This window comes from Adiantum capillus-veneris, chromosome 10, assembly GCF_014529385.1.
Source record: "Adiantum capillus-veneris isolate H3 chromosome 10, ASM1452938v2, whole genome shotgun sequence".
NCBI classification, from domain to species: Eukaryota; Viridiplantae; Streptophyta; class Polypodiopsida; order Polypodiales; family Pteridaceae; genus Adiantum; species Adiantum capillus-veneris.
Window position 1 is genome coordinate 59,128,925 of NC_140940.1, and position 15,570 is coordinate 59,144,494.

The 15,570-nt window shown below is 39.9% G+C and overlaps 1 protein-coding gene and 1 pseudogene across 2 annotated transcripts; both read right to left on the reverse strand.

Annotated features, from left to right (window-relative positions):
* Positions 1 to 8,743: 8,743 nt before the first annotated feature.
* LOC147448916 (uncharacterized) lies at positions 8,744 to 14,568 on the reverse strand (annotated as a pseudogene). Its single transcript, XR_015189383.1, has 2 exons — positions 14,226 to 14,568; positions 8,744 to 9,166 (listed from the first exon to the last, which is right to left on the reverse strand). The product of XR_015189383.1 is annotated as an uncharacterized LOC147448916 (transcript).
* Positions 12,544 to 14,229, reverse strand: LOC147448917 (uncharacterized). Its single transcript, XM_086521333.1, has 2 exons — positions 13,966 to 14,229; positions 12,544 to 13,880 (listed from the first exon to the last, which is right to left on the reverse strand). Exons 1-2 carry the CDS (start codon positions 14,077 to 14,079, stop codon positions 12,828 to 12,830), a joined length of 1,167 nt encoding a protein of 388 aa, XP_086377459.1. The 5' UTR covers positions 14,080 to 14,229; the 3' UTR covers positions 12,544 to 12,827.
* Positions 14,569 to 15,570: the final 1,002 nt, after the last annotated feature.

Consider the following 15,570-nt stretch of genomic DNA (forward strand, 5'->3'; position numbering starts at 1 on the left):
CTAAGATCCATCTGTTTTTGAAGGGCTAAGAGCCACCTATTTTGAAATGGCTAAGAGCCATCTCTTTGTAATCCATTAGTGATTGCCTTCAAGATCGAACAAATCTCTTTAGTTGAGTACCCATTGATTTCAATGGACAAAAAGCATCTTGCCATTACTATTTTTTTGGGTGTTATTTTAGCACTACACACTTTAAGTGTGAAGATCAAGTTGAGATTTTAAAAGTCTCAAACTCTAAAATGTGTCTCTCTACCAAGGTGTATAGATGCAGCAAGCAATTCAGACAGTACGGCTGTTGACAAAACTCCTCGATTATGGATTTTGAGTCTAGACAAGATCCGGTTGTGAATATGATTCTAACTTGAGTGGATCTTCTATTTTATTTACAGCACTAAGAGTGTCTGTACAACTCCAGTTTTGGGGTAAGACTAGCTCATGTGATGGTCAATTATTGGAATCTTCACATCTGCACTTCCAAGGATAGAAATCCATAAGCTACCAAGGGCTCGTGGATAATTTCAGCTTCCAAATATGACTTAAGATATTATCGGCTGCTGGTTGAGCAATTTTCCTGCAACATTTAACCAAGGGGTTTGACAATGTTGATTTTAACCAAGGGATCTGGTTTGCAAAGGCAACACCCACGGTTCCATGTGCAATAGTACTTGCCTTTCACTAATTTTCAATTAGTGTTCCTAGGCCTTTGCCGGCAAGAAATTTGGGTAGGTGCTTTTCACTCCGTTACAGGTACGCATCTGTTTTGGTTTTGTTTCTTTTGGTTTGCTTTTTCTACGTAGGATGCATATCCATTTTTGCTCTTCAAAGAGATGACAAGGTCATGTAAGAGCCAAAGACATTTGGGCTATAGTGTCCAAAATAAGTTTCTGCATTATGCAATTATAGACCCACTCGTAGGGTTTATTTGGCACATGTTGTCACATGGGATACAACATGGTCTAGGGACTCAAGGAGTTCGGTTTAGCTAGTGTGGAGCAAAGCTAATGAGGGTCCCTCTCACTCCTGTCGTAGAGTGTTTGTAATTTCCTCCACACACAAGTACATCTTGTACTTGTAGGATGATCTTTTTTCAGACATCCTTAGTTAATACATATTCAACATGTGGCAAATATGAGTCTCTGAGACTGACACTGGTGCCCACTATCTCAAGTATGTGCCACAACAAAGTCCCTAGGTACTGGTCAAATCTGTTTTCTATACCATTTTTAGCACGACGTATCAAGAGCACTTTCAATGGACAGAAATTGTCGTATACTTAGACTGACTTGTTACGGCACAAGTGCTGCTAAACAACATTGCAGATGGTTGTTTATCCATATAGCAAGGCTATGAGTTGTTAATGAAAATGTTTCATTGTTTTTACCTAGGAGTGACTTCTGTTTCACCTTCTATTATGGTTCAAAAATTTCAGCAAGGCTCGCAAATGATTGCAATAGAAAGTCTTTCGTTTCTTTTTGCAATTATTTACACTCCTCTTCAATGTGTGCTAGGAGCATCCCATTCACCATAAGTATTGCCCAGGATGATAATGGATATACAGGTTCAGATCTGTTTTTTACTAAATGCATGCACACTAGGTGTTATGGGCCCTAGTGTTTAGCAACAAATGATTTGGAACGGCATGCGTATTCATCAAGTTGTTGCTTATGAAGCATTTTGCACTCTATGTGCAGTATCTCTATGCGATTACTTTTGAGTCTACCAATCACCAATAGAGGTCATGGCTCGGTTTGGGTGCTTGTGGATTTTTCAAGTTAACCACGATGGTTATTCATGCCATTGTTGATTCCTCAACAATGTTATACGATATTGTGATCCCCATTTACCAATCATCCGTGGGGGAAACACACCTCAGTACTGTCAGTTATCAAGGGGATAGGCAAATTACAAAGTGTAATCTTGTGCTAAAGGATATGCAAAGTGTGTACATTAGCACCAAGCAATCCAATTAATAAGCATTTATTGCTCTACTTGGAGTTTGTTTACCATCAGTTAAAGCATGTTTGCGACTAGGTTTAGTCTCTTCATGTATAAGTTAGCTTTTCAACCTTGAACATTAGTTATGGTGGGGTTATTTATTGATGAAATTTGCAAACAAAGTCAAGGACTTACACTTGGCTGATGAGTTATGTCATCAAGTTACTTCATGGAAAGTGAAAAGAGGTACTCTTTTGGGTACATCTTTGTTGTGATAACTCTTTCAGCATGCTCATGTGCGTTCTAAATGGAGTCTACATACTATGATTGGCTAGAACCGGTAACACAAGATGGTTGCAAATGGGACAACAATGTGGAAAATCAAGATGTTGCTCTTGGTTTCATTGAACCTCCTACTGAACCGTGTTTTGGTCAAGCAAACAGCTGGATCCATGAGGGATGCCACTGTGGACCACATTAGTGTATCATCACTTGTTTTCACGGACGGAAACACTTCTCCAAGGGGGGAGTAATGTCATGCCAAGGGTAGCAAGGCCAAGGGCCAGGATGGACATGCAATCAAGGGGGTCTCTATGTTTAGCAGGCCAAGGGCCTATATAGAGCATAGCTGGGTGGATATAAACATGTTCCAGTTTCCCCCGGTCTCACACCTTTTTCTGTTCTAAGATATTCAGGTGCAAAACTAAATAATTATTTGGCCAAAATCAAGTGAGAACAATCATGTGTACGGTGATGGTGTATGTATATAACAACAACAAAATGAATGGCATCATAGTCACGCATACTCTACATATAATACATGTGCAAAAGCGATGTGTGCTCTAGGTCAAACTAATCTCCAACAGTTGTGTCCTATGGGAATAGCTAGCCTGCTACTAGTACAAACACAGATTTTTTATTAGACTGGTGCCTTATCCATTGTGAAATTGAGACAATACATAAGTGTATCACCATACATCTTAATTCATTGAGGTTTTTATGTCAAATAATGATTGCTTGTATAAAGGTAAGATTGCTATATGGCATTTGCGAAGAGCTATTAAACCGAAACACTGATATATTGTGTGCTAGGTTCCACATTGTAAGCTTATAGCAATGGTAGGTTTTCACATGGTCCAATGATTGTGCTATATAGTACAGAAATTGCTATATAGTATTACTCCTAGGTTATCTTCTAGTATTGAGCATGCTATAAAGCACATAGACAAAGAAATATAATAGCAGATTATGTAGGCTATACCAATATAATGCACAATATATGCCATATAGCACAAAATATAAGACCATATAAATCCTAGATTATCTTCTAGTGCTGAGCCTACTATACAATAGAAAGATGCAATATAGCACATTGTATGCCACACAGCACAAACTACAATACTATATGAGTCTTAGGTTATCTACTAGTACTGATATTTTTATATAGAAAAAAGGGAAAGCAATAGATCATATTATGTAGGTTGTATCAGCTGTATAGCAAATTATGTAATGCAAATATTCAATAACACAAACTATAGTACAATGTGTTATTAGCACAAGGACAAAAAATATAGCAAAATAGTACAATGATATGTGAAACAATATGCTATGTATCACAAAGTTAAAACAATACAACATTACATAATTTTTTAGTATAATATAACATACATATATAACGCTCTGCTATATGGCACAAAGTAAAGACAGTATTACAGAACATGCAGATTGCAAAATACAAAACACACTATAAAATCTAATATTGTATGACTTTTAGTATTCCAAATGCTAAATATAATATAGCATACATATATAACGCTCTGCTATATGGCACAAAGTAAAGACAGTATTACAGAACATGCAGATTGCAAAATACAAAACACACAATAAAATATAATATCGTATGACTTTTAGTATTCCAAATGCTAAATACAAAGTGCAATATAATAAACCTTCAAAGTACACATCACATAGTAAAACACTTGGGCCATAACAAAGTCATAAACCTTTGCCTCGACAGCTTGTCTCTCCAACTCAACATTGCTCTCTTGAGCTATGTTGCATTCTACATAATACAATTTTTGTACATATAATGCATTAAAAATGTATAAATATTGAATAATTTGAACTATACAAATAATACATGTTTTAACCAAAACATAAGCCCTATATAAATAGAAACATTGAATAGATTATTTTAATCAAAGCAATTAACTAGAGAGAGAGAGAGAGAGAGAGCTATTATTCTACATCTATTCAATATTTTATTTTTAATCAACTATCTAGGTCATCACAACTATTTACTTCACGTAAATTTAAGAAAAAATAATGACTTTAAATTAAGTTCTTTAATTATCAATTAGCAAATTGTTCCCTATTGCCACGTGTGGTAGATGAGCAAATTTGTAAAGGTTCTTTCTTTTTAATGTTAAATTATGTGTCTATAAACAACTCCATATTGCCCCATACATTAAATGAGCAAGTTTGCAGTGTGAATAGTTTTTTAAATGTGTAGTTATTTTATTACATGTTATCTTTTGTTAGTGTCCCCTAATGCTTTATACGATGGATGGGTAGTACTAGCAAAATGTGTTAAATATTTGGTATTTTTTAAATGTTAAATTGTGTGAGTGTGAACCACTCCCTACTACAATCTACCACATGCGTTTGATCAGCAAACTCACAAAGTGTAAATGTTTTTTTTAATGTGTAGTCATTTTATTGCATGTTGGATTGTGTCAAAGCCCCTTGGTGCTCTATGCAACGGTGGGTACTAGCATAATATGTTAAATATTTGTTATTATGTTAAACTCCTTGTTGCTTCATGTATCAGATGAGCAATAACATAATTGTGAATTTATGCTTGTGAATCATTATATCTCTCCTATTGCCATGTGTGATAGATGAGCAATATAATCATTGTGATCCTATCAAGTGTGGATGTAAGTCGTAAAGGTAAAATCATGGGTGAAGTATATATTGATGGAGAGGCTTAGGTGTGGGTCATTACACACTCTTGTGTAGAATTTCTTGGATTATATATACATAATATATATATATATATATATATATAGCCTGACATGCATCCTGTGAGGGAGGAAGTATGAGTTCTATGATCAAATAAAACATGCCTTTTCTTAGAATACCCAACATTATAGATCCTCTTGGTGTTAAATAGATCTCCACAACTACTAAAATTCATAAACTCGTAGGACATCTTGTTTAACATAGGATATTTAAATTAACCACCCTTCAGAGGATACAACTTGTAAATCATTGGACGCCTAGAGTGATCTAAATGGTGGAAAAAGGGGGAAAATGGTTTCATAACCTTCAAGCCCTCATAGAGCCTTTTTGGCAATTTGCCAAGGACTCTATGCACACCTAAAGTGTATGAAGACTTATTTTGTTTTTTTTGCCCATTTGAACCTCTATGAGCATCTGATTGAAGCGATTTAAATCCCCTAATTCTAACATAGCCTCGTGGTTTGATCTAGTGTTTTCAAGCATATTCTTGCACCATTTTTCAAATTGTGTATCATGCTCTTTTGGAGGTGTTTTCAAAGTTCTCCCATCACATTTGTTTGATAAGGACTCCCCTTTTATGAGGGGAACATATGGGTGTATCCTCTTGTGCAATATAATATACAAGGATTTGTGTTTATCCTGATGCTCCCATGTCGATGTAAAAGATGTGGATTATGGTGTTCCAGTTTTGGATGTGAAGTATGCAAGCTATAAAATGAAAGGAGCTTTGCTTGTTGCCACAGAGTGGGAAGTGTTTGCTTATAGATTTATGCCTTTCGGGTTGACGAACACTCCATCTACCTTTCAACGGGCTAATGAGCCATGCATTTAAAGAATACCTTTTATTGTTTCTTGAGATCTTCACAGAAGATATCTACGTGCATTCAATTGAACACATTGAGCACCTTCTTCATAGTATTTTTGTTCTTCGAGCATAGCTAAACTAGTATAATATTTTTTGTAGCATTGTGTGTGTGTGTGTGTGTGTACACATATATATTATGTTGTTTACTATTCAAGCACATGGGCACACAATGTTGTTTACTATTCAAGCACACTATCCCAAGTGAATAACCTCTTTCAAGAGGGAAAGATGACCATAAGATTGAGCTTATTCTAGGAAGATCGCCACCCAACAAAACACCAAAAAGAGTCTCTCTTTCTCAACTATATTTGGGCATGCTAGGCTTCTAGAGAAGGAAATAAGAGATCCCGTACATGCCATTTTATGATTGTTCCATAGTTGGTTTACCTCTTGGGTGCTTTCTAGCAGCGGGAATATTTCCATGCGAGATGATGGGCATTTGAGCAGGAAGTTAAGCTAGATAAAAGCGATGGACCAGTTTATCTTCTCATGGCTAATATTTATGCAATAGTTAGAGCACAAGGGAAGTTGGATAAAGAACAAGTGCTAGGAATTTACGATAAGGGATTTCTTGCAATAATTCAAGCACTACTTACTTGGTAATCCTTTCAAAGATATTTCTAGAGCGTCCCGAATTGCACGATTCTCACAACCCAATATCAAGTTATGGTCGTTTTCGTGGGGACCTTCTCACCCTTTTCTGTTCTCTTGATGGCTTCATAAGCCTTAGAATGTTGCTCCATTCTTAACAGTTCATGTGTCTTTGGCAGCATACTTTTTTAAGATACCCAAGGGACCCACCGGGAATTTGTGAGCAAAAATTGAACACATTGATGCGTTGATTGCTTGAATCGCACAAGGGAAGCACTTACAATCAATACCTACTTCATTAGCTTGCAAAGGAAGAAACTTGTAGAGATGGATTCACCAATTGAGGGGGATCACCCCTCCCTACTAGACTATCATTAGTAAGCTAGAGGCAAGAATGCCTCTAGCATGTTTAATCCAAGAATGCAATCAGTGGTAGCTTATGTCATTGTTTGAGAGTGTGATTGAGTGATTAAGAGTGAGCAAATTAGCTTCCCCATAGCTAATCTACTCAATTAGTAATAAGGGTACTAAGTGATATGTGGGAGCTCTGAAACTTCAAATAGCTTCCCACAATGATTTAAGTGGCATTCTTTGTAGAGGCTTGTGCTCTCATACCTTGATGTGCATAAGTGTGTGAACGTTTTACTCTTCTTCTCTTCAATAAAATAATTAATTAGACTTAAGACTTTGAAACCTACAAAATAGGAAGAGAAACCCTAGCTTTGGAAAGATGATCCTACAAGATAGGAAGAGAAACCCTAGCTTTGGAAAGATGATACAAAAGACCATAGAGAGTACAAGGGATATCCAACCCCTCATGCATGTGCAAACCCAACATAGTGAATACTCTCTGGCACCACTATAGATGCCCGCTAACACTATGGCTATGTAGCACTACTATGCTAACAACTCACCCACTAAATTTAGTCATATCCACCGGACTCACCTCCCCTAGTGTTGCTACGTCTAGACTCTCATGACTAATTCAATCAATGCTCTGCTATTACAGTTTGCATGACAAGTCAATCTTGTGGATCCCACAACATGGGCCTCATAGATACCTGATTGTAGATAGTCTTGAAGGTCGTCATCCTCCACTTTACACGTGCCATAATGGTGGTACACAACTCTTTTGCGCCTCCTAAGCACCTTGTTCCAAGACCTTTTTGGAGTCCATAACCATGGCATAGGCTAAGCAATCCTCTTATCTACACAGTAATGACTTGCCTGCAAGCCATAGAAGTATAAACCCATTCCCACATGCGTTCCATGATCCCAACATACAACAAGGATCAATTGTAAGGACTCTATTTATGGAAGCAAGAATTGAATGTACAAATGGACTAGCAATTAATCATGCACAACAGGGTAATCACAATGTATTCAACTCAAGCAAGCACACATTCTTCTCAAATCAGACCCCAAGCACAAGGATGACTTGCAAGCACTCTATCTATGGAAGTAAGAATTGACTGTAGAAATGGACCTACAATTAATCATGCACAACAAGGTAATCACAATGTGATCAACTTAAGTAAGCACACAATCTTCTCCAATCAAACCCCAAGCGCACACACACACTCCAACACCTAGAGAGAGTGAAGAGTAAAGTGGGCCCCACAAGTTTCTAGCTAAACATTCACAAACTAGAACTAATCACAAAACATAATTAACAATGAGAGACACATTCTTCTCTAATCAAACCCCAAGCATACACACAGTCCAACACCTAGAGACAGTGAAGAGTAAAGTGGGTGTCCCACAAGTCTCTAAAGTGGGTCCCACAAGTCTCTAGCTAAACATTCACAAACTAGAACTAATCACAAAACATAATTAACAATGACACACAATCTTCGTATCCACAAACTAATGGCTTGCCTACAAGCAATAGAAGTATAAACCCATCCCCACATGCATTCCGTGCTCCAAACATACAACAAGGATCAATTGTAAGTATTCTATTTATGGAAGCAAGAATTGAATTTACAAATGGACTGACAATTAATCATGGACAACAAGGTAATCACAATGTATTCAACTCAAGCAAGCACACAATCTTCTCTAATTCAACCCCAAGCACAAGGATGAGTTGCAAGCACTCTATCTATGGAAGTAAGAAGTGAATGTACAAATGGACCTACAAAAAATCAGGCACAACAAGGTAGTCACAATGTAATCAACTCAAGTAAGCACACAATCTTCTCTAATCAAATCCCAAGCATACACACACATAAAGAGAGTGAAGAGTAAAGTGGACCACAAGTCTCTAGCTAAACATTCACAAACTAAAACTAATCACAAAATACAATTAACAATGAGAGACACATGAAGAGAATCCTTCTTTGATTGAGTATGCATGTAGACAATGAGGCTAGAGTACTCTTTGCAAAGCTTCTCAATATACTACTCTAAGCTTAGCCCTATCCATTAATTTTGTTGGCTTTTACTAACTTTTTACTTTGTAGACACACTTATCCACCGGACAATAAAAACTAAGAGATGGCTTAATTACAAATTGGAGCTCAAATGAGCCTAAATGTGGCTAGCTTGATTACACAAGCATTATGACTGAAAATTCTCCAAAAAATGTGGCTCCAACTCTTCCGTAGATTACATCCTTGCCTCTTTAGCTTCCCATTCCCATGTTTTTGCTCCTAAAAAATTCTCCTTTGACAAAAAGAACTCATACACCTTCCCGTAAACATCTTTCTGTCTTGATGTTGCAAATATCTTCCATCTCAAAGAAATCACCTTCATAGTAAGAAAACTTTACAAAAGAGCCATAGTTTGCCACCTCACATGGGACTCAATATAAACAAATAGCACAATCACCTCGGTTAGTGTTCTTTCATGTGATAAGACAACACACATAATTATTACAACTTAATAACAAAATGACAAGGGACCAAAACAATCAAACCACCACACGCTATGCTTTTGCAAACAAATTGTGCCTAAAAGCGCTAAGGCCATGATGATTAAACTAAGAAGCCAAGGACGAATTGTCTCCAGACCAAGTGTTATATTCTTGATACAAAGGTAGGGTGGTCTAGAAGATCATTGTGAAGAAACCAACAAGCTAGAAAGAGAAACCCTAGCTTTGGGAAGATGATGGAGAAAACTACCCAACCATAGATTGTAGAGATTACGAGGGATCTCCAACCCCTCGTGCCTATATATAATGTGCAAACCCTAACTTAGTAATACTCTCTAGCACCACTACAAGCGCCTCAGCACTACGACCATGTTAACCCTACTAGGGCTAACAACTCTCACACCCACTAAACCCCGGTCATATCCACAGTCATATCCATCGAACTCACCTCCCCTGGTGTTGCTACGTCCGATTGAGTCATTGCTAGTATTACAAGTTACGTAGTAACAAGTCACTTGTTTCTTTCTTAACATGCTCACCTCATGGATCCCACGACATGGGCCTCATAGAGGCCCCGTCAAAGATAGTCACTTTGCACATGCCCTCCTGCTCGTACACAACTCTTTGCACCTCCTAAACACCTTTTCCAAGACCTTTTTAACTTCCCCATGTTTTGACAATTTCAAACCCTAAGCTTGCAGGGCCCACTATACTCGCAACTTATCAACCTATCCCATGGCAAAGGTTATCTACACAATAATGACTTGCCTAAAAACAATAGAAGTATAAACCCATTCCCACATGCATTCTATGCTCCTAACATACAAGGATCAGTTGTAAGCACTCTATTTATGGAAGCTAGAATTCAATGTACAAATGGACTGCACATCAAGGTAATCAAAATGTATTCAACTCAAGCAAGCATGTTTTCTTCTCTACTCAAACCCCAACCACAACAAGGATGAGTTGCAAGCATGCATTCTTCTCTACTCAAACCCCAAGCACAACAAGTATGAGTTGCAAGCACTATCTATGGAAGCAAGAGTTGAATGTACAAATGGACCGACAATTAATCATGCCAACAAGTCTCTAGCTACACATACTAAAACTAATCACAACATAATTAACAATGAGAGACGCACATGGAGAGAAATCCTTATTAAATCAATATGCATATAGATAGACGATGAGGCTAGAAGGCTGCCAAGATTCTCAATATACTACTTAACACTTAGCCCTATCCATTAGCTTCTACTAGCTTTTAATAACCCTTTACTCTAGTAGACACACTTGGCTTACCGGACAATAAAAACCAAGAGATAGCTTAACTACAAATAGGATCCCAAATGAGCCTAAACGTGGCTAGCTTGATTACACAAGGATTCTTACAAAATAAGCTTTTATGACTGGAAATCTTCCAATCTCCAACCCTTCCCTAGAATTTTTCCATTACAAATTTACCTCTTCAACATCCCATTCCCATGTTTTTGCTCCCAAAAAATTCTCCTTTGACAAAAAGCTTAGGGTAAACATCTTTCTTTCTTGATGCTGCAAATATCTCGTCATAGCAAGAAAACATTACATTAGAGCCACAATTTGCCACCTCATGCATGGGACTCTAACATAAACAAATAGCACCATCACCTTGGTTAGTGTTCTTTCACATGATATGACAACATACACATAATTACAACTTAACAACAAATTGACTAGGGACAAAAGAAACCAATAAAAATACCCTTGTCAAGACTCAACTTTTGTATCAAAACTCACATCGTGCTGTATGTAGACAACAATGAGATGAACTTTCTACACAAGTTACAACCATGAGATGAAGCCAGTACTAAAGGGTTAGAGAATGGTTCTATGGTCATGCCTTTTAAGCTAAAGAAGAATGGACGTAGAGCCACGCGCTCTTGGGGTAGGGTGTTGTTCGTAAATCAGCTGCAGCTTGAAAGACCCATGCTCTAATAACGTTGAGAAAACACAAGGGATGCCCTTAGATTAGGATTCACTCCAAACACATAATAAATAATTAAATTTGTATATTTCCCTAAGCAATTATTATTAAAAAAAACAAAAAAAAACTACATGTTTCACATATTTCCCTAAGAAAAAAGAAAATTTTAATTTGGATTAATCATGGGAAAATCTTGAAGCAACTTTGTTTAATAGCTAAGGTGTAGGGACCTAAGGGACCATTCCTTGGAATCCCTGCGACCAAAGGGGGACCGACAAAGCCGGGAGTCCTACTACGGGAGCAGGATTGCAAGGAATGGTCCCTGCCATCAACGGCTGTGGGGAAGAGGGCCACCGGTTTAGGAGGTCAAACCCAAGCACTGGCAGACACGCGATCAATTCCATAGGCTGACTTGTCAAAATTCCCTGCATTTGCGATTCTGCATGCTGAGCTGGAGGCAGGCGATTGGCATGCAGATTGTTTGTGATGCCTGATATTCCGCCTGCTGAGCTGTCTAGCATCGAGCGGTTGCAGGATGACATTCCGGCCACTGAAGATGAGTGGATGGAGGGCCAAGATCTACAGCCCTCTGACCCACGACCTTCATGGGGTAGGGAATGGTCCGTCAGTGACAATTCCCCGTAATCACTACGACCACACGGCGACCGGCGGGGAGCCGGGAGCCATGGCAGGAGCGAGGGAATGGTCACTGACGGACCATTCCTGGCGGCAAGTGTCGGGGGGAAGGGGGCCAGCAATGAAAACTGAGTGCACTGATCAGAGCAGTGGAGGTCTCTAAAGCGATGACAAGGACATCAAGGTAGGCAGTCAGGGGGCCACTTCATCATTCGTTGACTTGGCTACAGATCAACTTGCACGCTTCTGAACCAGAGAAAGGCTCGTCGCAAGATGGATCCTTCACAAGATAGTCTGTCACCAGCTCTTCCGCGAAGCTTCTCAAGCATATCAAGCACCTTATCTAAACAGCATAAGAACTTACAAGGAATTTGTCTGCACAAAATGATGACGTCACACCTACTACAACTCAGTGGCCTGCAGAGCGCACAGATTCCGAATGCTGAGTTGGCTGAGTTTCATTGCAGGACCCTGGAGAACTTCTGTTCAAAAGCAGCTGACATTCCGTGTGCTAATTGGGGAGGCCTTGATAGGTCAATATCATGCAGATTATTACGCATGCTGATTTGGCAAGCACCTAATGATTGCACAGTACATTACGGCTGATAAAGTCAACTAGATAGACGGCCAGGATCAGCAACCCCCGACATTGACGGCAAAGGAAGCCCCCATTTTAAATGTATACTTTGATAAATGGAGCCTTACAAGTGCCTTTCCCCAAGGCAGAGCTCCTTTTAGGTGTGCGGCGTGCCTTTCACGGGGGAAAGGTACCTTGTATGTGCATTCACCCTAGAGGTAGAGGTACCTTGCAGGTGGATTTCCCCACCAAAATACGCTAGGACATCTCTTAAAAAATGCCATAACTTTCACCCACCACCTTGAATTTGAAGCCGTACATGAAATTGAGATTCATATGGCTCCTCATCCAGTGGAATTGAGGTTCATATGGCACATGATTTGTCCTCCAGCCACCATGTGTCATGGTCTTGTTGCAAAAGCTTTCCTGCTCCCACTTGTGGATGCCATGGCAGCTCTGTATTCATAAAAGGAGGATACCTCGCGACACCATCTTTCCTGGCCCAATCAAAGTCGATGAATTTGATGTCGAAGCCGCCCCCATCGTCTCTTTTGATCATGACATTTGGTGGCCTCATATCGCCATGTGCTACTTGGCAGCCGTCAATCGGAATGGATAAAGCTCGTTTCAATGCTGTAGTTATTGCTGCTTGTAGTTCGTGCTTTGCAGCCCCATCCATACCTTTGAGCAAAGACAAAGAAGGGTTCCAATCTGCAAGATACTGCATCTCCACCTCCAGCCAGCCCCCTGCGATTGGCTTACAATCATACAGAAGGGGGGCCCAGCCTGCCTCTGCCCAGCTCCTATGGACTTCCTCTCCATACTGCCTGCAATATTTAAAGATCCTGCGTTCTCCATCGTCACGAGTGACAATGAAGATCAATTTGTTGCCAATCCTGACACTCCGCCTCCCCTGCAAAGGATAGGGAATATCCTTGGGGGTGATTGTATTAACCGATGGATGTGCTTCTATATAGTAGGAGTGCAAGGCAGTTAGTCCCTTCTTCAAAGCGCACATGGCCCTGCAGAGTGTAGCCATATCCGTCCGGTCATGCTCAGTGTAGAAGCAGTTCATGAAGGGAGTGAGAGGCTGCCATGCCACTTTCTCAAAAAAAACGAGACATCCTATCCTGATGGTGGCACCGATGACTTCAATGAAGAAGCATGGAAGCAGCTCTGTTTCAGCATGTGGTGAGCCGACATGTAAGGCAAAAGATTGAAGCCCCAGTGCCAATGTGCCTCCCTTTTCCAACTTTAGCTCCCCCAAGGCTGCCCAGTTGTCACCTGCTATTACTGTTGCATCGGTCATAACTTTTCTCGTTTGACATGTAATCATATCTACTGCAACAGGATGACCAAGAAAACCTCCCATTTTCCGGTTAAAAGCAAACTGGAACTCTGCTTCATTATGAAACACCTGCGCCCTCCCTAACACACTGAAGTAAAGCTCTACGACAAAGTTACACACATCATCATACATCATCATCAAGTGGAGCACTCACATTGCTGAAATCATCAAGAAACTCCCCAAACAAGGGGTGGGCTAACGAGAGGGGAAGAGCCGGCTGTGCAACAGCAGGGAAGCAACACTCACATAACGGCTCGTCAGCCCGCATCTGAACCTTGTACAGTCCCTCTTCCTCCACAGTCGAAGGGGGCCCCTCAGAAAGGACCCTATCAATGTAGGTCGGAGCAGAGAGATCTGCATGCAGCAGAGCTAGACATACGCATTAAAAGCTAATGCAGCCAAGCATTTTGTTACCTTGTATTAGAGTTTTAATCTCCTTGATCTGCGAACGGATGGTCCCCACTTCATCAAGCCCTTCTGCTTGTATTAGAGATTCGATCTTCTCTTGTAGAGATTCGGCCTCCTCTCGTTCCCTAAGGAGGAACTCCTCACGCTCCACACTTTCTGCTTTTACTAAATTTAATGTATGAGTAACCACAGCGGAAAAAAGATCTCTTATCTGCTCGTCAAGCTGGTCACGTCTGGCAAGTTTGCGCTGCATTAGCAAGAGCTGCTTCTGTGCATCTGCCAATTGCACGGCCTTCTATGCCTCTGCATCCCGATTTCGCTTTGCCGAGCTCATCTTGAACAAACCCTACCATACTTAGACGATTGAATCTTATAAACAACTCGTAGGGTCTAGTATGCCACGTGGAGGAACGGTGTGAATGTGTGTGTACGTGTGCGTCTGTCTGTGTGTTTGCGAGTGTGTGACTGTCTTTTTTTGGCCTGCCCAAAGGGCAAAGGCTATAGAGATCACTTCTCTTTTTGCTAACTAAAATATAAAAAAAAAGTTGAGTTCTATTTTCAAGCATTTTTAGTGGGCCAAAAATGCTTATTGGTTGAAATAAGATAGTGGGTACTCATTTAAATGAAGAGTTTGTAAATGTTACGATCATGTCTTGAGTTTTGAAATATGAAGTGAAAAAGATTTTGAACTCCTTGATTTATAATGCATAGTTTTATTTTTAAAATAAACAGTTTTTGACTGGTTGGGGCCTTGGAGTCACAAGGGGAGAGTCCTAAAAAGAATTGAGTATTTAATAAAGCCATTTGGGATAATGAGTGCAAATTCAAAAAGTTGATTTCATTCAGTATTGAAACAAGAAGTTGCCATCACACCCAAACCTCTGCATCCCTCCCCAGCCTCATCATCTTCTTGCGTGGAGTTTTAACTCACTACATACTGCATCACACCTCCTGTGTTGAGTACACGCTCGAGCTTAGCTTCGCCATCCTTGTTTTCTCACTGCCTATTGTGGATTGTCTCCTTCTACTTCTCCTCATCCAGGAACTGCAGAATGAGGAAGACAAGCTCCCGACTCAATGAAAACATGGCTTCTGCAGAGTTGGTTGATCAGAAGAAAACAAGGATAAATGTCCACAACAAACAGAGCTTCCCTCTTCTGCTCGAGATCCCTCCACATCGTCGTCCTTGCACCTGATCAGAGATAGAGAGAGAGAGTCAAGTCGTTCTTAGCCGCCTACAGCGAGGAGAGAGAGAGAGAGAGAGAGGTTTTTTTATAGTGCTCCCTCACAATGTTGTCGTCAGGCTGGATGCAACCAAGTGAAAGCATTGCCAAGCAATGGTTTTGAGAGA